Source organism: Crocodylus siamensis, chromosome 6, assembly GCF_052110815.1.
Source record: "Crocodylus siamensis isolate JL-2025a chromosome 6, ASM5211081v1, whole genome shotgun sequence".
Classification (NCBI taxonomy): domain Eukaryota; kingdom Metazoa; phylum Chordata; order Crocodylia; family Crocodylidae; genus Crocodylus; species Crocodylus siamensis.
In genome coordinates this window covers 41,588,530-41,610,949 of record NC_143400.1, presented here as the reverse complement: position 1 = coordinate 41,610,949, position 22,420 = coordinate 41,588,530, and the positions used below count along the sequence as shown (strand labels likewise).

Here is a 22,420-nt window from a genome sequence, read left to right as displayed (position 1 = left end):
CACCAAGATGAAAGTTGTGCTGTGTGCACACTACAGGGAGAACATACCTGCAGATATAGCTGAGGAGGTTGTAATTGTCTCGGGGAAGGAGGGACAGTTGCTTCTCTAACTCCTGATGACCCTGAAGATAATTTAAGAATTGCTTGGTAAAGATTCATATGTATATACATGAAATCAAAACCCTCCATAAGCTCACTCATTTTCTCATTCTGTCTTTAGGGCTGGGGACAGACGTTGCACATAAACCAGTGTAAGTGATTGGAAGCTGGTTCAGATCGGTAACACAACAGAAGTTCAGTGTGTATAAATCACTTCCAAAGTGGCTGGAACCGATAAACCTGAATGAACTTAACTGATTTAGGTTAAATCGGTTTATTGAACTTCTATCCCAGATCCCCTCCAGATTCAAGTTAACTCATAGCCCCCCAACATCCCAGGATGCTTTGCACCTCCCCCACAGGGTGGGCAGGCTAGCTTTGGTCCAAGCTGTGTGCTCCAGGCCAGCAGGGAGGCATGCTCTAGTACACCCTGGCTTCTGGCCTGACCCATTGTAGGCATGTGGCTGCGTTTCAGGAATTAAAAGTGAATGTCTGTTCACTTGCTTCTATCTATGAAGCTTAGACTATGAAGACTGAATCAATTCAGCCTTCAGCTTGTTGACTGTCTGTACTTAGCCTGGAAGTACTAGTACCTGACTAAGCCTGGGTTGCCAAGATGCAAAGTTTCCATCAGGGCTAGATTTTCAGCAGAGCTCAGCTCCCATTTCAGCAGCAAATAAAATAAATGAACAGATCTTTCAGAAGTGCTGAGGGCTCAGCAGGTCCTATGGCTAGATTTCCAGTGATTCTCCAGTGGGTTAAGCTCTTGATATTTGACCACACATATTCATACTGCATTTACGGGATCAAATTATTTGTAATATGGCACCTTTTATCCTAAATGATCCCAACATGAAACAACCTACAAGAATCACCTGAACCCCATTGTGCAAAACACAAAAACACAGAACAAAATGATGGCCCATGCCCCAAAAGCTTACATGGCTTAATCAAGATACTGAAAGTCAGGAAATGTCAACCAGGAAATGTCTCTCTCTTTCTATGGGTATATTCATAGATTTCATAGACATTAGGGCTGGAAGGGACCTCAGAAGATCATCGAGTCCAGCCCCCCGCCCGAAGGGCAGGAAGTCAGCTGGGGTCATAGGATCCCAGCAAGATAAGCATCCAAATTTCTCTTGAAGGCATTCACTGTACGTGCATGAACCACCTCCGGTGGCAGGCTATTCCAGACCTTGGGGGCTCAGACAGTAAAGAAATTTTTCCTTATGTCCAGCCTGAAACGGCCTTGCAGGAGTTTATAACCATTCGACCTTGGGGCGCTTTGGTGAACAATTGTTCCCCCAGATCCTGGTGAACACCCCTGATAACTTATAGGTGGCCACCAGATCACCCCTGAGCTTGTGCTTTTCCAGGCTAAAGAGTCCCATAGCTCTCAGCCTGTCGTTGTAAGATCTGTTTTCCTGACCTCTGATCATGTGCATGGCTCTCTTCTGCACTCTCTCAAACTTCTCCACTTCCTTTTTGAATTGTGGAGTCCAAAACTGGATGCAGTCCTCCAGCTGTGGCCTCACCAAGGCCAAGTACAAGGGGAGAATGACATCCCAGGATTTGCTCGAGAAGCATCTATGGATGCAAGCCAGTGTTTTGCTTGCTTTACTGGCTGCAGCATCACACTGAAGGCTCATATTCATCTTGTGGTCAATCATGACCCCCAAGTCCCTTTCATCTGTAGTGCTAACCAGCGTAGCGCTGCCAGGCCTATAAGGATGATGCAGATTTTTCCTCCCAAGGTGGAGAACCTTGCATTTTTTGGTGTTAAACACCATCGGGTTCTCATCTGCCCATTTCTTGAGCCTGTCAAGGTCAGCCTGGATCACCCTCCTGTCCTCAGGTGTGGATGCTTTACTCCAGAGTTTGGTGTCATTGGCAAACTTGGCCAGTCCGCTTCTGACTCCAATGTCCACATCATTAATGAAGATGTTGAACAATATGGGTCCAAGGACAGAGCCTTGGGGAACCCCATTGGTCACAGGGCACTATGACGATTGACTTCCATCAGACATCACCCTCTGAGTCCGACCACAGAGCCAATTCCCCAGCCAGCGGATTGTGGTGGACCCGAGGCCACAGTTGGCCAGTTTTGCCAAGAGGTGATCATGGGATACCAGATCGAAGGCTTTTTTCAAGTCAAGATATATGACATCAATCTCCTCTCCCTTGTCCAGGTGATAGGTCACCTGGTCGTAAAAGGAGATAAGATTGGTCTAGCAAGACCTACCCACAACAAACCCATGCTGGCTATCCCTCAGGATGTTGCCATGGGCCAGTCTGTTGAGAATGTCCTCTTTAATAATCTTTTCTAAGACCTTCCCCGGGATAAAGGTCAGGCTGATGGACCTGTAGTTTGCTGGATCCACTTTCCTCCCCTTTTTGAAGATCGGCACCACATTGGCCTTCTTCCAGTCTTCAGGCACTACACCAGAGCGCCAGAAGTTCTCGAAGACCCGTGCCAGGGGCTGGGCTATGATGTTCACCAGCTCCCTGAGTACCCTGGGGTGTAGACTGTCAGGGCCGGCAGACTTGAAGGTATCCAGCCTCTCAAGATGTTCCTTCACAAGGTCAGCATTGATGGAAGGCAGGGGATCTCCCTCACCCAGGCCTCCCTCACCCAGGCCCCCCCATCCCATAGTGGGCAGGAGAGTCCCATGGGACTGATGAAAGACTGACGCGAAGTACCCATTTAATAGGTTGGCTTTTTCCTGAGCGTCAGTTGTCAGTTGTCCCATCTGGTCCAGCAGAGATCCAACGTTGCCCTTGCTTTTCCTCTGGCTCCCCACATATCTGAAAAAGGACTTTTTATTGTCCTTGATGCTCAAAGCGAGTTGGAGTTCAGTTGCAGCCTTGGCTTTCCTGGTTTGCTCCCTGCAGGACCGGACCAGTGCAGAATAATCCTCCTTGGAGGTGAATCCCATCCTCCAACCTTTGTAGGTCTTTCTTTTAGCTGCGGGAGGTCTGCTAGTTCCCTGGAGAGCCAGGGGGCTGCTGTGCCCTTTTGCTGCCTTTCCTCTGAGCCAGAATAGCATTAGCTTGTGCATCGAGGATCTCTCCCTTGAGAAGCAACCACTCTTCCTGAGCTCCCCTCCCCTTGGGGTCGTGGTCCCTTAGGGCCTCACCGACAAGCCTCCTGAGCTTGTCAAAGTCAGCTTTCCTGAAGTCAAGGACTTCTACACCATACTAGCAGTAGTGTGATGGATGATGCTGATAGACTGCTAGTGTGAGCCAGTACAGCAGTCCCTGTATTCCTGTCTGACCAATTTTAATGTTTATGGGAAGCTATGAGTTCACAGCTTCTCTGTATCTCAGACCTACGGGCTCTCTCAGCTCTCAAACAGAGAGGCTGTGTGCTTTGTTGTACATACTGCAGTAATTTGCCTGGCTCTTCACTCAGGGTTCATGGCCCTTCTGCTCTGCTCCTCATGAGCTTTTCTGTTGGGAAGCAGTTGCTAAGTTCTCATTATTGTGCCTCCTGTAAGCTTCTCCAAGGCTTTGTTCCCATCTATGTTTTGCATTTCTTCAGCCTTTTCCTTGTCTCCTTTCTCACTCACCCTACAGCTCTCCTACCAGCCACGCTCTCTGTTTAGTGACATGAGAACTGCAGGATGTTGTTGCACTTCCTTCCTCTGGTATTTTTTTACTCTTCTTTCATTAACTGCAAAAACTCAGCTAAAGCAGAAATACCAAAAGTGGGACAGTCACAAGTTTTTGTATTTGCATGCTTGCATTTTTGTATCTACTAAAGTTAAGTTTTTTGGTGGTGCATCCCAGCCCTGTATTTAAGCTCTGAATCTGAAATATTTAAGGTTCATAAATCACTTGGATTTAAAATGAAAGTAGGAGGAAATAAATGAGGAATACCTTCATTTCATCTGCATTCAGAAGCTGACCACATAAGAGAAAACCTTCATATTGCATCCAAGGTATAACTGGCTCTGGGAGCTCCCTCAGGTAGAGTTTAAACAGAGATGCCACTGTATGTACATCAGTATCTCTATAAAATAAAAGGTGAGATCTGAATCAAAAATCCACTTGTGAAATTCTGAGCTGTTTGGTAGGAATTTAGTGGCAGAGGAAGGTTTCTGACCTAAACAGCATCAGGAGAGGGCAGAGGTCATAAAGGAACAGAGGTTAGCCAAATAGAGAGAGCAGAACAAAATTGTAGGGGCAAGTGCCAGTGGAGGGCACCAAAGCAGACTCCCATAGAGTACCCGTTGGCCTGAGAGTGTACCAAGTGGGACAAGGGAAGGAATGACAATATCTAGCACAGATTCCTGCTTCCCCATGGGGTTGGCAGTTCCCCAGAATTCATGACCAAGACAGTGTTTTCCCAGCCTACATTTGACTCATGAATGTTGTTTTGGATTTACTTAGGCAAATATTTTCTTGCATTCACATGTCTGGCAGGCATTTTCCATCCTGTGCAGAGCTGGCAAAGCTCACTGTGGGTTTTTAAGATTGACAGCAATTACTGAGCATGTTCTGTTTGGCCAGATGTTTGCAGCTTTGCATACCAAGGAGTTTATATTATGTCAAAGGAGGACATTGTTAAGATTGGAGGCCTTTCATTTGACCTACCTTCAAGTTGCGAAATTGTTTTAATCTTGTGGCAAAACACTTCAGGTCATTTATTTTTTAATAATTTTTTTAAATCTCCCATGCAATCTTGGAGGCTTGCTTTTTAGGGGTTTTTTAAGTCACTGTTTTGGAATTCTGACCCACTTACACACACTGGTTGAGGAATTTAGTTAACATTGCTTTGGGTAGGCCAGTCTTGGCATGGCACTGGGTACATGTACCACTGAGCCTTGGAATAGGCTTTAAACAGTGCTTGTTACATTTGCTATATATTAGATAAGCAGTGTGTATTTTTCACACACAGTGGGAGTGACTACATGAGACAGTAAGTTGCTGTAGTGATGAGCAACATTGTCGCAGCTCGTTGCTACCAAGACTGGGCACAAACCCTGATACCCATGCAGTAGCAGTGAGCTACTGCACAGTAGCAGCTAAAAATAGCCATGCAGCATCGGGACTCCCCAGTAACACCAGATACTGCTTAAGCAAGTACTAAATGACTGCACAGTCTGCTGCATGTGTAGATGTGCCCAGTCTAGACTAGCTGGCTAGAGCAAGTGACTCCTAGGTTCTTTTCCTATCTTTGCACCTGACTCACTGTAGGATGCGCAAGCCAGTCTACCTGCTCAATGTCTCAACTTCCCACTGACCTTGCCAACACTGAGCCATGTGCTTATCTTTGAGGCAAGGGAACTTGGGTGGTTCAAGGGCAGCCCTTTGTAGGCCTGCCCTGAGCCTTAGGCCTGGCATACACACAGGTCTAACAAGATAACAGTTTGGTTAGATGAGAGGATTTTTTTACTGATACAGTTGTACCAATAAAACCATTAGAGAAGTTAAACAGGTGTAAAGATACCCTGCACCAGTATATTCTATTCTCCTCCCAGGATTGGAAGAGCTATACAAGCATAATCATGTTTATACCAATATAAATGCATCCACACCCCTTCTTCTTAACTGTCAAAAGCAGGTAAACAAGGCCACAATCATATACTACTCAAAGTCAGTTTTGTCATGGACTTAAGTGCAAGCAGAATCAATTTCCACATCTGTAATGAGCTTAAAGATTCTCTGCAAAAGTGCAAAGTGGTATTACCATCCAGTACATTTTCATGTAGCTGCTTGGAAATGTTTATCCCGCAATGTAAAGCCAACATCACGTGGCACTGTGAAAAGATAGCTGGTCCTTTTCTCCATGCCCCATACTGTCTGGCAGAAGGGTTTCAACTCCTAATGAAGCTTCACAGGTTGTAACAGGAAAGCTGGCTATGGAAAAGCCAGGAAGCGATTCAAAAGTTCAGAACGTATAAGTTATTCAGATCCAAAAACAATGCATTGGGAAGCCAGGCTTCAAAACCAGCAAGTACAGGGATCTTTCAAATTTCAGAGCAGCCCATGGCTTATTCTAAATAAGCCCTGGTTTTGTGTAGCTACCTTTATGCAAACTTTCTTTTCTATATATAGGGAGGGAGTAAAGAGAAAGGGCTGCACAGTTAAAAGACAGGACTAGGAGTCCTGGGGTGGAGGTCTAGTTCTCAGCTCTGAAAGGAACTGTCTCAGGACTCAACTGTAAGTATTTCATTTTGGGCCCCTCCACTTCGGAAGGCCCAGCTTATGACACCTTAAGTAGGCTGAAATCAGTGGGACAGATCCTTAGCCCCTTGGGAATCTAGTCCAAGGTATCTTGAGCTGGGCTCACAGCCACTTCTAAAAATATTGGCCTAAATCCTACTTTCATCAGGGTCAATTGGAATTTTGCCCTTGACAGGAATGGGATTTGAACCTGACCCCAAGCCACTAGTGCAGCTGGTGTGCTAGAGAGAAGGGCACTGCTAAGTGCAGTAGGGAGTGGGGTTCACACATGCACACTGAGAGCAGAACCGGATGAAAATGCTGGCCCTGCACCTGGGGGGACTGCTTACACCAGAGTGGAGCTAGGGGCTCAAATCTGCTGCCTTCTGACTTGCTAGTATTTTGCACTGGTATGCAAAGACAATATGAGGTGCAGGGCAATAAAAGACAAAGTTTTTACATCTAGGTTATAGAGCAAGCAAGCCTTTGACCTAGAATTACAAGAAGGGGTTACAACTAGCTCCAAGCAAGTGGGCAGGATGAGCAGTAATGAGGCAGAGCAGCTGATGGAAAGGAAGTGAAACCAGGTCTGGGTGCAATCAGAAACTAATGGGCTTACTCAGGAAATGTTATAAAGAGAGGCACAGCACCACTTTCCCATGTTTGCCAGGCCCTCTGACAGACTGTAGCTAGGGAATAACTCGGGGCTCTAAAAACCAGGGAATGTTAGGTTGTCTTATCTTTCTCGTAGGGGAAGATCAGTGAGAAAAGGAACTAGGCATGGTGAGAATAGGAAACTTAAAAGATTTACAGGGAATGGAATAGGAGATCTACATTTTTTTTGGCCTCTCCACTGAGCTTAGTTTCAATCCCCAATTCACTTCCACTTCACCAGTCTCTCCTGTTTCCTGCTGAGAGGAGTCGTGGATGAGAGCCTGTTAGTCGCACTGAAGTCAGCAACACCTCGTCTCCAGCTCTCTACACTGGCAGCTTCCCTGGTTGCCTCATGTTTGGGCTTTGCCTTGTGCTGATTGGGGCCCTCTGTAAAATGAGTTTATGGGTCTCGGCCAGATCCCTGGTGGATAGGTATCTTTATTACTCAAGCTGCAACTACAGTCAGTAGCAATCAGTCGTGGCAGAACTCTCCCTGGGGCTGGCTTCTTCTGCTTAGGACTAAGGCACATTGTCAAGGCAAAGGCTTGGGGAAAACTGGCAAGGTGCCTCTGCTGTAGTTAAAGAGGGGTCCTCAGTTTCTGTCACTTCCCCAGTGGGCAGTGTTTTAAGCAGCAGCCATCATGGTCTGGGGTTCTTTGCTCAGCCTCCCACTGCCACCCATGCCTTAGATTACTATTGAGCTTAGCCTTTTTTTCAACCCCCTTTTACTGTTTGCTCTTACCTACTTCTCCACTGAGGATGCCCAGGCTAGTGCACTGCATGAGCATTCAAGTCAACAGAAAGAGCACATAGCTGCAGGGCATCAGGAAATATAAACATTACCGGTCAAAAGATGGCCGCTCTCCAGCATCAAACGCATCCCTCAGCTGCTTCACCAGGTTGTCCTGCCCAGGTAGTCGGAAGATGCCCTCCTCGTTCATGCCATGGTCCCGTATGAACTCCGCACATTTCTCCACCAGGATGGGAACTGGGTGCTGCCCAAATTTCTGTTCATATGTCACAGTTTCAGCCAAGCGCTGGCCAAACACCACTGGATAGAAGAAAAGACAAGTTAAAGGAAGGATCAGGGCACAGAAGCTCCTCTGGGATTTATCCCTATGCCTCTGCCATACTACTATTACCTGAACATGCTTTTGAAGCAAAACTGGTGTAATTAAATGTGAGTTTGGTTTTTAGATGAAAATATGGAGCCAGTTACTTAGCTCAGGCTCCCTGATTGAGAGAGCTACGCTTGATTTTATATGGAGTGAAAATCTGGCCTCTAAAATCTTTAAATTTAGAAGCAGACACCCCAGACCAGGCCGGTGGTCCATCTGATCTGCCACTGGGTGCTTCAGAAATAGAGGCAAAACCCAGACAATACACTGAGTCATGCAAATCTATACCAGGGAGCTGTCTCCTTGATGCTCATCAGTCTGCCTCCCTGATTGTTGCAAACTTCTCCTGAGCATCTTCCCCAACATTAAGACTAGAAATGAGGATTGAGAAAAAACTTCCCTGTTCTTGTGGGGTGTGGACCATTTTCCGGGTTCTTTTATGCTTAGGGTCTGTTCTCTATGTGACCCCCCTCAACCCTGCACATCAAGCAGCTGATAAAGTTAATTTGCTGTGAGATGTGGAGATTGTCTTGTGTTATTCAGTATCAAATGCTTTGTCACCAACATTTTATAAATAGGACATGCTCTTTTTCCTGAACACTCATGGGATATATGTAAGTTGAAAAACTAGGAGTGTAACTCAGAGGAAGTATTGAGGAAATGATAGAAAAAAAGAAAAGAACTTCCACATAAGTGAAATGAACCCAACTAAACACTTCTCCACAATAACAGTAAAACGTTACATCATCAAAGCATTATACAAATATTAACTATTTTCACAACACTCTTGTATTAAACAAGTTTTGCCTCTTCTTTATATAGGGGGAATCTGAGACATGGCAGAGATGCAGACAGAAGGAAAAGGCTGAGGAAAGCCAAGAGTGAATACGGAGAATATAAATGTGCATGGATGGAGATATGATCCTTCTTTCCCTTGTATCTAATGCACACATAACAAGGAATCTAGGAGTTGACAGAAATGTTAAGAGGTGCTCAGCACCCAGATCTCCATTACAAGTCAATGGCTCAGGGCTTCTGTAAACTGAGCTGCTAGCAACTTTTACAAAATATAACATCAAGTAAGAGAGCCAGGCTGAAGCACACAGGTTCGTGCTGCCAGGCTCACATGGAGTTTATTAATGCACCTACCTTACTTTTATTCAGGAAAGACATACCATTAATTAAATAGAGGGCTCTAAAGCTAAGATATAGAAGCAAACCAGTTTAGTGACAGGGCTCCAGTCTTCCCCAGGGTGATGTCGTTGATATAAATAAAGCTGCTGTTTTTTAAAGAGGGGGCAGTACCTGTCCTTCGAAGCAAGGGCTTTTTCTTCCTGAACTCCCAGCAAAAAAGCAGCTCTAAGGCTGGAATGCAGCAGCCCATGTCCCAGCTCTTCCTCCTCAGTGTTTTGGGCATGATAACAAAAGCAGAGAAGTCCTGGACTCAATCAGCTCCCGAATATTAACAGCAAAGAGTCCCACTGCCCGCTACTATATTTTGCCCCAGTAGCTCCTGTAATGTGTTCGCCTCTTGCTCCCAAGGCTGAAAGAATCCCCCTATCTCTTCTAAATCAGTACTGTGCTCATAAATCCTCCCTTCTGGAACCACAAGACTTGTCAGCACCTGCCTGGTGGTGGTTTTTTTCTTCTTTTTTTTCATTTACACAAGACTCTCGTTTGCTTTTAACTAATGAACATAAACCTGTCACTGAACACAGTAAAAGTAAATGGCTTTTTTTTCCCCTTAGTAGCTCATAATCGGCTGCCATTCAGTTAATACCCTGGAGGTTGGTTTTAAAAAAGGAAAAAACAATAACAACAATGCAACCCTCTCCCAACACAGCTCTCTCTGTCGTTCTATCTGGCAGGCTCCAAGATTTCCACTTAGCATGTGAGCCAACCCAGAGATGCTTTCATGGGTTGTATTGGCTCAGGCAGACAGACAAGGGGCAGAGGCATTTTAAAAGGTTTCATTTCACTCAGCGCAGCCACTCTGCTTTCTTCACATGAAGCAAATCCACAGACCAAGATAATGTAGCTATTTAATAATGTGCAAGTCATGTGGGACATTTTTCAGCACCGGGGGAAGCAAAGCCCACAGTGCGCAGACAGTTGCTTTCCACAGACAATAATGCTGCTCCAGTGCTATGTTGGAGTTTGGGAATCCATTAAGCCCTGCATTAATTTATAACATGGCACTGGAGAGATGCCTGAATTCTCATCTGTGCTGAAGCCCTGGTACAGCACTTTGCCCCTCACATTTACACTCACTCAAAAGCTGACATAATAGTGTGAAGTCTCCTTAGTGTGGATGAGAATTGGGCTGGAGTTTTTATGTGAAAAACATCAGACAGTGTACTGGGGGATCTCCCTTGCTCAAACGTGCCAGTTTTGGACAACCAGCCCTACCCAACATGAGCACAGAAATTTTTAAGACTGTCTGAGTGAAGATGTGGTGCACCTACTGCAACCAGCAGTTAAGCGTTTCAGTGCATCACGCTTAACCATACCAGGGCTGCTGCCACAGGATAGTGGAGGACTTCTTCACTGTCTGCGAACAGCAGGCACTTGTCTGGGTACTGTTGTTTGCCCTGAGATTAGGGCTCCATAGTGCTCAGCGCTATATACTTAAGAAGTTAAAAGCAGGCTCTGTCCCCGACTAGTAGTAGGCATCTGTCTGTCTCACAGGACAATAGAATGATGCTGAGTGAGACATCAGCTCACTGAATGTAAAACTTATCACAGATCAGACTTCAGTTCCACAGCTTTTGCTCCACCAGGGGTAAGACTAGTACCCCCCTCTAAGATGCTTTTTGTCACAAAGCCATTGGCACTGGGGGTTGCCAGGTTGTTTAACCACTGCCCAGCACTTGGCAATAACAGTCACAAGTCATTCCATCTACTGTTAATTATGGTAGGAGGCAAACCTCACTTGACTTGCACTGGCATCAGTACAGATTGTTAATTTGTCCCCAGCTACTTACTCTTTAAAAAGATGAGAGAGGATGGAAAGGTAAACTGAGGCACAGAATGGTGACAAGGTTTGTCCAGGTCAGGAATAGTATCTATACCCATTCTTCCATCTCCTAACTCCCAGGCCAGTGCTCTGTCATAGAGGAGTTTACTCCTCCATGAAAGGATACCAATGTTGAAAGCAACTAATTCTTGATGCCAAGCACTTGCCCAAGCCAAAAGAAATCTTTCACATGGACTCCAGATCAGGTCCAGAGAGCCTTGCTCATGTTGGGCTACAGTTTTCTTAGAGAGCAAGGGCATTTTGGGGATTTCTAGGTACTACTATGTTGTAGGGTGGTAAGGTATGCCTGCTTCTTCAAGAGCAGAGGCAGCTTAGCTCAGGAGCCCTGAGAGCTAGGCAAGGCTCCACAGCTGCAGGTTGCCTGCAAGCAGGCTAATCAGGGTATTAGCTGTCACCTGCACCCAGTCAGCTGACCAGAAGGAAACAGGGCCCTGGGCACATATAAGCCCCAGGGCTGGGGTTGGTATGGGGGTTAGTTTTTCATCAGTAGTTGAAGGCAAAGAGCTCTTGCATAAATACTACTCAGAGATGCTTGGTTGCCTTTTCTGCTGCTGGTAAGACTAATGGACTCTAGGAGCTCCTAAAGTACCTGGGGCTAGGAGGCACATGTTGTTGAGGGAGAAGCTTGGCTCCTTAGGAGGGGCAGAGTGCGACCTCCAGTGATATTGTTGCTGTTACATTATAGCCCAGTGGCTTGTATTTACATTGTTGTCTGAATCTGGTGGACCAGGATGAGGCTATTAGAAGAGGAGGCCTCATTAGGGCCAAAGGGACCTCGGCACCAGACAGGTTGTGGAGACAGAAACCAAAAAGACCCTAGCACCAGAAGATGCTGCTACTGGGGCTAATGGCCCAGTGATGATAGGAGACTGAGCTAGACTGTGGCCTCATCAAAAGGGATAATTTTTAGGTACAATCTGCAAGGCATGGGGCATGGTAAAGGGGAAGTTTTGAAGCCATGCACCTAGCCCATAAGGCTTAGGTTGTTTTGAGAGGCACTGACTTTGAGTGAGACCCAGCAAGGGATCTAAGACCAGCAGGGTCTAGTGGGGTTCAGCAAGACTGTAACCACACAGACTCATGGGCAACCGCCCAGCTTATTATTTCAACCAACAAGACATCGTAGGCAATATTAGAAGGTGCCCTAAGCTCATCATGTCCATCCTTGGGGACCCCATGCCATGACATACACAAATGATAGTATGCCACTCTTCATTCCAGATGCAATAACTTCCCTACATCACAAGGATGTTGCATGGCTCAATTAAACCATAAATAAAGCAACTAGAACCCCTTGGAGAGGTTCTTCAATAACTACATCTCATGGTTCTGCAGCATCTCTCATCCAAGTGCTATTCCCATTCCCATTTACCTCCAGATGGAGATCCCAACACTCTTCGGATTGATTTAACCCATTCTTCCATCTCTGACTGGGAATTTGCCATCAGCACATAGGAATCTTGCCCTGATCGATTCTGGTCTCCTGAGATGCCTGCAGAAATAATTATTCATAAAGGGAATTGGGGGAAGGAAAACACAGACCTGCATTGATTTTTAAAGATAAGTGCTATGCCCTCCCCTCCAAAAGAAAGAAACCCATTATCCCATTAATCTCTATCTAGCTGTAGAATGAGGGTAGTGGCTCACAGAGGCATGTTGTTTATACCATTTCTCCAGCAATATAAAGCATTCCAACAAGTAAATGGACTAAAGATAAAATTGCTTAACCTCACAGCTGTAGGAAGAGTTATCCCAGTTTTCCTCTGAACTCTATGCAGGAATAGAAACAAGGGAAGCAATGGAGGTTGGCGTTCGCAATGTGTACCTTCCAAACTGACTTACAAAGGAGAGCTTGAATGTCCACATCAGTACTGTTCCACTGACTCCAGTGGAGATGCACCTGACTTTCACTGGTATAAAGGAGAAAAAAAATCTGGCCATATGTGTATATACTGTAGAGGAATTCCTTTAGCCATTAGTAAAACCAGCCAACTATGGGTGTAATATGGTAACTTTTCTACCAGATTAGGACAAGAAGTGAAGAATGTTTGGCTATGGAAATTACACTAAGCATCCTTTATTCCAAATTGGAACTTGGTGCTCACCTGGGATGATTTCAAAGATAAACTTCCCTGCTTCCTCTGGGTTGGTGGCTACCTCCTTGATAGTGCTTCCCTGGAGAAACAGGCAGCCCTGAAACCAAAGAGAACAATTCTTGTATTTCTCCTACTTGGAATGGAGAATAAGAGGAAAAGTGGAGTTGCAAAAACCCAAGAGCATTTTGGTTGAGTTACTTTCTATTTGAACTGAAATGAGAATTGGTTTGAATCATCTTGGTGAAAAACAAGTCCATTAAAAATAGCATTTTCCCCCCATTGTTCTGACAGGCCCTACTGATGAGGTTTAGTAGAGCACATGGCCAACATGAGTTCTATTTGCACAGAGACATCACTGAGACCCCATCTCTGCTTGAAAAACAGCTAGAAATTAGAGACACATCTTCCAGCTACCCAGTTCTTGGCCTCCATGCTGATATTGCAATGAGTGGGCGGGGGTCTTTTGTATGCCCTGGATGCCTATCCACTGAAGATGAGGCCTAGATCCATCAGCCCTTCTTTCAAAGCAGCCATGTAACAGTTAGTAGTAGCCTCAGGATGCTTATCACAGAGGTCTTTAGGCCAGCATCACCCGCAAATGGCCTGAGCCAGTTATCGTTTCATAGTTTCTAAGGTCGGAAAGGACCTGAGAAGATCATCGAGTCCGACCCCCTGCCATGGCAGGAAAGAGTACTGGGGTCAAACGACCCCAGCAAGGTGTACCTCTAGCCTCCTCTTAAAGACCCCCAGGGTAGGAGCCAGCACCACTTCTTGGAAGTTGGTTCCAGACCCTAGCTGCCCTGACCGTGAAGTCGCGCCTCCTGATATCCAGCCTAAACCTGCCCTCTGCCAGCTTGTGACCGTTATTCCTGGTCACTCCTGGTACTGCTTGGGGGAACAGAGGCTCCCCCAATGCCTGCTGGTCCCCCCTGACTAGTTTGTAACAGGCCACTAGATCCCCCTCAGCCTACTCTTGTGGAGGCTGAACAGGTTCAGGTCCCGTCACCTCTCCTCGTAGGGCCTGCCCTGCTGCCCTCTGATCATGCGAGTGGCCTCCTCTGGACCCTCTCCATGCTGTCCACATCCCTCCCTAAGTGCGGCACCCAGAACTGGACACAGTACTCCAGCTGCAGCCTGACCAGTGCTGCATACAGGAGGAGGATCACCTCCTTGGACCTGCCTGAGATGTATCTGTGGATGCACGACAAGGTGCGGGTGGCCTTCCTGACTGCATCCCTACACTGCCGGCCCATGTTCATCTTGGCATCAGAGATGACTCCAAGATCCTTTTCTGTGTCTCCATGGATGAGAAGAGAGTTCCCCAGCCTGTAGGTATGGTGCTGGTTCTTGCCCCCCAGGTGCAGCACCTTGCACTTGTCAGTGTTGAATCCCATTCTATTCTCATCCGCCCACCCCTGTAATCTGTCTAGGTCTGACTGCAGCCTATTCATCCCTTCTAGTGTGCCCATATGCCCCCACATTTAAGTGTCGTCTGCAAATTTGAACAGGGTGCTTTTTACCCCCTCGTCCAAGTCACTGATGAAGATGTTGAACTGTGCGGGCCCGAGGACCGAGTCCTGGGGGACCCCACTGCCCACGTCCTTCCAGGTCAAAAATGAGCCGTCCACCACCACTCTCTGGGTGCGGCCCTCCAGCCAGCTGGTGACCCAATTGACTGTGTGGGTGCCAACACCACAGTCCCCCAGTTTCTTAATGAGAACGGGGTGAGAGACAGTGTCGAAGGCCTCCCGAAAGTCCAGGAAGACGATGTCCACTGCTACCCCTGCATCTAAGGATTTGGTGACCTGGTTGTACGAGGTCACCAGGTTGGTCTGACAGGACCTGCCACTAATGAACGCATGTTGGCTGCCCCTAAGCATAATCTCCCCCCCTCCCCGGCCCCTCGTGGACATGTGCCAGGATAACTCTCTCAAAAAGCTTGCCCAGAATTGAGGTAAAACTAACTGACCTATAGTTCCCCGGGTCCTCCTTCCTCCCCTTTTTGAAGACGGGAACCACAATGGCCCTCCTCCAGGCCTCTGGTACCACACCAGTGCACCACGAGTGCTCGTACAGCCGTGCCAGGGGTCCTGCAATGACCTCAGCCAATTCCCTTAGTACTCTAGGGTGGAGATCGTCCAGACCCGCTGACTTGAATACATCCAGTCCCTCCAGAAGATCCCTAACTAGTTCCTCACTGACCCTTGGCCTGGGTGCGCCTCCCCTGGGGTTTAAGGGAGGCCTGGTGGGGGGGCTGACCTGGTCCCTGCTCAGGAAAATGGAGGCAAAGAAGTCGTTAAATAGGTTAGCTTTGTCGTCTGGTGTGACGACCAAATTTCCTAGCGTGTCTTGCAGGGGCCCCACATTACCCGGAACCTTCTTTTTGCCCCCTATGTATTTAAAAAAGGACTTCTTGTTGTCCTTGATCCAGGAAGCTAGTCCCAGTCCTATCTCTGCCTTGGCCTTCCTGACCACCCCCTGCAGCCCAGAGCAACTACAGTATAATCCTTCCTGGGGATGGCCCCTCCCTGCAATTGGGCATGCGCCTCCCTTTTAGCTAGATGTTCCCAGATGCTTTTGGTGAGCCATGGGGGCTTTTGCACCCTCGTGCTCCCTTTGAGCCATGTTGGGATTACCTCCCTTTGGGCTTGGAGGATCGTCTCCTTAAGGAGCGACCACTCTCCTTGGACACCCAGCTCCCCTCCCCTCTGGGACCTCAGCGCTTCCCCAACTATTCTCCTTAGCTTGTTGAAGTTGCCCTCCTGAAATCTAGGGCTGCTGCCTTGCTGCCAGCCTTTGCCACCCTGCGCTGGATAGTGAATCCCAGCAGGCGATGATCGCTGTCGCCTGGGTGGTCGAGCACCCGCAGCCCCCTCACCAGGTCATCACCTGTGGCCAGCACCAGCTCCAACAAGGCATCTCCCTGGTGGGGCTCTGCACCTCCTGGGTTAGATGGCGGTCCTGCATTCTGGCTAGGGACCTACATGAGCGGTCAGACCTGGCTGACTGCTCTTCCCAGCAGATATCTGAAAAGTTCAGGTTACCCATGATGACCACGTCCTTTGACCTAACTATCTTTGTGAGCTGACTTAAGAATTCCTGGTCTAGCTCTTCCCCGTGGTTGGGAGGTCTATAGTAGACCCCACCGTTAAATCTCTTCCCCCCGCGACTGCCTTGTATTCTAACTCAAAGCACTTCTGTGTGCCCCTTCTCTGACTCTGTGTATTCCTCCTTAATGTAGAGCAGCACACCCCCGCCTTTCCTCCCCATCCTGTCCTTCCTGTACAGCCTGTAGCCCTTGATATTCACTGTCCAGTCGTGCGTTGGGTCCTGCCATGTTTCAACTATGTCTGGGTTGGTGTCAGGTAGCAGGAGGGGAAGTTTGTCTTGTTATGTCACATTACAACGCAGGCTGCTGTGGTTTGGCTGCTTGGTATCACAGGGAGCATCACACTCGTGACTTCTAGTTCCATTTCATCAGATCACACAGTGCCACCAGAAAAAGCATGTGGCCTTTGGCCAGAGCACATGAGGTCTCTGATGTCTAAACAACTGAGTGAGTCAGCATGAACGAGCTTTGAGGGGGTGTATGATGAAGTGATACTACAGCTGGAAATGGAGGAATCTGTCTCTGCTTTACCAGTTGACCTTGCTAAGACCGCTGGTAAGGATCAACCTCATGACCTTCTGTGATCCAAGCAGGAGGGGTGGCAGCTCCAGTCTGAGGCATGCAGGAGTCTTAAATGCATTGTTCCCTTTTCAAATGTAATGGAAAGGGTACATCTAAAGCCCTTAGGTAGCTCTGGCAAGTCTGTATGCTCTAACACAGCAGACTCCTAATAAGAATATCTAGTTCTTACGTAGTGCGTGTTTTGCCTTTAGATCTCAGTGTGCTTTACCAATGGTCTCAGTAGCTGTGAACTCTACTTTATTCCCCATTTTACAGATGGAGAAACTGGGGCTCAGGAAGGTGAGGTCGCCCAGCAAGCCAGTAACGGAGCTGGGAAAAGAACTAAGTTTCCCAGGTATGAGTCAAATGTGTCCCAAACACTAGCATATATGTAGTACTGCCCTGCCTCACAGAATCTGTAATTCTTGAGTCACGGCTTGCCTAGGAACCTTTTGATCAAAAAAGGATTTCCATACGAAATGGTTTCTCATACGAAATTCTTGACATTACCAGATTCTTTCTTTGATATCTCCCAGCAAAAGGCAGGATCATCCCTGACCAAACTGTTCCAGCCAAGTGTCTGTCTAACCTGCTCTCAAAAACTTCTAGAGATAGAAATTTCAGTGTCCCTGTTTTAGTGCTTGACTACCATCATAGTCAGAAAGTTCCTCCTAATCTCCAAAATTTCCCTAATTTTCCTACTGCAGCTTGAGGCCATTGCTCCTAGTCCTGTCCCTTAGGACCACAGAGAAAAGCCCATCCTCATCCTCTCTGTAATCACCCTTCAGGTATTTGAAGACTGTTGGCAAATTCCACCTCATCTTTTCTTCTCCGGGCTCAGTACCCTTAGTTCTTCCCCTACAAGTTTTGCCGCCTGAGCCCCTAATCTTTTTTGTTGCTCTGTACTAGACTCTTTCCAAACTTCTTGAAATGTGGGACCTAAAGCTAGACACAATGCTCCAGATGAGGCCTCACCAGTGTGGAATAGCGTAAAAGAGTTGCTTCCTTTGCAAGAGCATGCTATTGACTCGTATTCAGCATATTGTCTGCTGTTACCCCTAGGTCCTTCTCTGCAGTACTGCAGTCTAGCCTGTCACTCCCTGTTCTACATCCATAGGAACAGGAGGCAGGTCCCCCTAGTTTGGGGAGAGGATGGTACCTGCATTGAGGGGATCAAAAGCCTGGGTGTCTGAATCCAGAAATGGGCTCGTTATGCATGTGTGAAGTGGAGCTAATGAAGGAGGCAGAGCCATGTGATTGCTATGTTGACATAGGAGTATGGATGATACAAGTGACAGATGAGAATTGTAATCCGTTCCAGAGACCTAGTTTGGAACAACCAAGCTGCTCCTTGAAAGGAAAATCTCTGAGCTATATTCCAGATGCTGCAAAGAGGTGGCCCTCCACTGGAACCACTACCATTGACACAAGCCACAGCAGATCTGCCCTTTGCAGTCAGTGGAGCTGTACAGATACTAGCCAGCAGGAAATCCCCTCTAGCCTGCAACAGTTGAAGGGAAATGCCTGACCCATCCAAGCATGGCCATTTAAGAGACCCACAGAAATAGCTGTTGTTAATACCACTCTTGTTTGTTGCAAAGGATGTGGCTGGGAGGAGGTAGAGAAGGATGCCAGATAAGTGACATAGCATAAACACACTCTGCAAAGACCTTATTAAGCTTCCTTCTCATTTTCTCTCTATGGCAATACACTCTTCAGTGAGCTGAGAGTGAGAGGAATCAGTGTAACTCAAACCTTAATATAGGCCCTGCTTCTGCAGGGATACCTGCTCCAATAACTGAGCTCTGCTCTCTGCAGGACTGTATAGTACAACTTTCCTGTGCTTCTGGAGGCTGGATTCCCTCCTGCCATCTCCTACAGTTGTCTCAAGCTTTCTCACCCTCGGCTGGGATGGCAGCCTTTCCCACTATGTTCACAGCTCTAGACTCTGGGATTAGATCCAGAACTTCCCTCCAAAGATGGAGCCTTGCTTGAAAATGTGGCTGCATAATTTGTTCTGTATTGCTACCCGCCTCTGAGCCCTGCCCCACCCCCAGCCCTGATTTCACAGAGAACAGGTCTTGCATAGCCGCTCAGCCTGAGCTTAAACCCTGCACCAGAAGCACCCCGGGGCTGGGGCTGGGGCTGGGCATTAGTGAGGGCTTCTGCTCAGGTCTAGCTGTCACCCAATATCACCATGACACAGCTCTTAACCTTCCCTTCTTAGTCCCTCCCCTCACTCCCTTTTTTTGACCGTGATGGTCAAAATACCATTCTGTCCCCCTCAGGCCTATAATCTGGGCATTGCATTCAGCTCGGCTCTCTCTCTAGCTCCTCATGTTTATGGCATGTCTAACGCTTTCAGAGTCTTCTGAAATTATCCGCTTAAAATAAAACTTTTCCTAGTCAAACAGGAGCTAAAACTCTCATTGTCCCATATCCCAATGACAACAGCATCCTAGTCTTTAGCTTTGACCAATGTGATTCTGCCCGACCTGCATCTGTTCAGAAAACTGTCATCAATGACCTTTTCCTAACCGGTTGCTTTGACTTTCCCTTTCCTTCCAAGACCCATTTCTCCTCTCTCTTTTCTCTGCCACCTCAACCACAAAGTGCTTGTCCTCACTTCCAGACCCCTTTGCAAGCTATGCTCATCCTGCTGAAATGATGGGTCTCTCGCTTATGGTTGGTCTAGGATGGCAGTCTCCCGCACTTACTTGGTGAATTCTCAAACAGACGCTGCTCTGGAGCTCCCCCCAGCCACAGAGCTATCTCCATACCCTGCCCGAAGTCCCTCCTTTCCTTGATGCTGTATGGACAGGCTTCACCATGAGACCATTGAGGCACTAAAGCCACTGGCTGAGCCCTGGAACCATAAAGCCATGGTTAATTCTTCTACTGCCTCCTCTTTACCAAAATGCTCCCAGTATTCCTCTCCTTTCTGAACTTTTCCTGACTGTATCCTTATCTGGTTTCCTAGCTGTCAGGGTACAACAGTGGGGAGTCTCAAGGGGACATAGGACTGGCCTAGAAAGCAATGTGTTCACTCACTGTACCTGGGGCTTGACGTCCTCCTCATCCTTGTAGTACAGCAATTGCTGGCCCCTCAGCACAAAGTACCTCTGCTGCCAGTTCTTGACGATGGAGCGCTGCTTCTTCAGCCAGCCAATCTTTAGGGGCCGCTCCAGTGGGTTGTTGGAGGCTGGTCTGTGGCAGGATGCCATGGGATCACCAGTCATCACACTCTTGGAGCGGGCTTGAGAGAGGAGGAAAGACACAGACTGACAGAGGGACATAAGCTGGCTGTGGGCAGGGTCCTGGAGCAGAACAGCTGAGGCTGCAGTGGAGCTCAAAGCCCAAGTGCTTCTGGGACCTTCCCGTAAGGGAACATGTCCCTGCAGATGTAAGGAGCAGAACTCAAAAAACAATTGTAATGAGACAATCAGAAGCTGCTCTCTGCCTTTCTGCCTGCACACAGCAAGCTGGCTGAAGGGCTTTTAAAGGAAGTGGCTGCAGTATCTGTTAAAAAAATGCTTCCTTTTTCCTGCGTGGGAGTTATTGCCTCACTAATAAGAGAAGAAAATAATGAGCTCTGTATGGGACTGTTGTGCACACACACCCATCCAAGGAAAGCACAGCAGTAATGGGAGAGCTATCCTTGCTGGCTTTGAAAATGCAAGGTATAAGAGCTATTTGATGGCAGCGAAGGAGTACAAAGAGGCCACATGCCTTTTGAACAGGTCCTGCAACAAACAATACCCACAAAAGGCCATCATCAGTGCCCTGGGACAAGGGTTCTCTCTTAGAGCACGTGCTCCCGGTGTTATGCAGCACATCATGGATACAGCCAAGCCAATTATACAGAACCTGCTTCTCAGCAGAGACCATTAGTCCAGGTGCCGTGACACACATGCAGCTATGCTGTTTCTGGCACACAAGGTAGCTCATTCAGAGCTAGGTCAGGTATCTCTCCATGGCACTGCACTGTGCCAGGTAGATGCAGCTTTACTGTGTAAGTATGCAGTGCCTAGCTTGAGGGGACCTTGATTCCAACTGGGACTTGTGGCTGCACTTAGGTATCGCATTTCCAGAAGGGGACATGCAAAAACGTCTGTTTTTGCCTCTGGGTGCACCCCCATGGTGCTTAAATAAACTGTGTCACACGCCTAGGGTGGTAGGCTGGAGTGCATTTATCATTATGTGCAGCAGCAATAAAAGGTGTGTTTATATACCATGGAATTTAGCTAGATTGATCATCCTGTGTGTCAAACCATTTCACACTCTGGGTATGATACTGTTCTCAGCTCACTGGTAAGAACTAGATGTCATTAGAAGTAACAGAGTTATATCCCTGTGAACCTGGTGTGACAGCGATGATCAGACAGTCCTCTAAATCAGATGTTACATCTCCAAAGCTGTTTTCTGTCAGGGGAATGTGCTTGGTGTCCCTTATGGCAATAGATGGAGTAGTTGGCTGGAAGGACTGGGCTAAAAATAAGCATCTCGAAGCATGCAAGATTAAATGAGGATTCAATACATTTTTAGGGACTACTCAGATTCTTTTTCTATCCACTGGCACCCACCATTACCACTGAATCAGAGGGCTTCCTATTAAAAAGTAGACATACCAGTGACACACTTCCTCTTACTCCCCAATCTGTAGAAAAAACAGTGTGATTCATTTGTGTATGCATTAATAAGCAGATGCATCAATGTAGGCAAATTAGCCAGTGCTGGTTTCTATGCTGTGGTGGCGAAAAGCACCCAAGATCATTGGTTTTAAAACTAATTTGGTGTCTCTCTACACTACACTTCTGTTCCTGTTCCTGCAGTGCAAGCAACCCTCTCTGCACTGGAGAGAAATGAGCATGTCTGTATAGTATATGACTGAGTGTGCGTGCACAAGCGCTATATCATGGTGCACACATGGATGGGAACACTAAGTGTGTGATGTTGCTGAGTGTCATCCTGCTTCTGGCTGCTTCACATGAGTGCATTTGTGAGTGGCAGGGCGTGGGATGTGTGCACATCTTTGGGTAAATAAATTAGGGCAAATGAGATTTGTGTTTTGTTCTACAAGTGGTTAGTGGTTACTGCTGTGGGCAAGTGGTGCTGCAGCTCAAAGGAAGATTGGTACCAGGGAGCCAGCTGTAGCTTGCCCAACTTCCCTATCTAAAACACCTTCCAAAAAAATCCCACTCTGTCCTTGTAGAGCAGAAGCCAGGTTCCTTTGAGTCTCACGTCTTACGGTCACTTGCAGTTGGGCAGAGTGAGTGCTATTGCCCTGTTGACTTGGTTACTTTTCATATCCACATTTTGTACTTGTCTAACTAATGCTTTGGGATGCGCAACAGTGGAGGGATCAGGCTGCAGGTCTCTCTGGGTTTGCAATAATTAGGATGTGAATTGGGCTTTGGACCAACCTGTTTAGAACTGCCTAGCTCTGCTCTCTTTGAAGAACTCTTGGAGAGAAACCTAACATCGGGATCAATATAGGGGGCTCATGATTAATAGCTTGGCAGTTAAACCTACATGAAACTCTTCTACTTAGCATGTTGTTGCCAATGCACAGCTGCTGT

General features: G+C 47.2%; 1 protein-coding gene across 3 annotated transcripts in view; it reads right to left on the bottom strand.

The window, feature by feature from the left end:
* The window catches only part of ARHGAP25 (Rho GTPase activating protein 25), a 43,749-nt gene that overhangs the window by 6,756 nt on the left and 14,573 nt on the right, over window positions 1-22,420 (bottom strand). For 2 of the 3 annotated variants that reach the window (XM_090054192.1, XM_090054193.1), the window contains 6 exons: window positions 19,898-20,097; window positions 13,181-13,268; window positions 12,448-12,567; window positions 7,764-7,971; window positions 3,978-4,110; window positions 48-121 (listed from right to left, as the gene is read on the bottom strand). In XM_090054192.1, the coding sequence (XP_089910318.1) occupies window positions 48-121; window positions 3,978-4,110; window positions 7,764-7,971; window positions 12,448-12,567; window positions 13,181-13,268; window positions 19,898-20,097 (823 nt within the window). Of the gene's footprint in view, window positions 1-47; window positions 122-3,977; window positions 4,111-7,763; window positions 7,972-9,343; window positions 9,560-12,447; window positions 12,568-13,180; window positions 13,269-19,897; window positions 20,098-22,420 lie in introns of those variants that run through there. The other variant, XM_090054194.1, reaches the window with a different exon arrangement.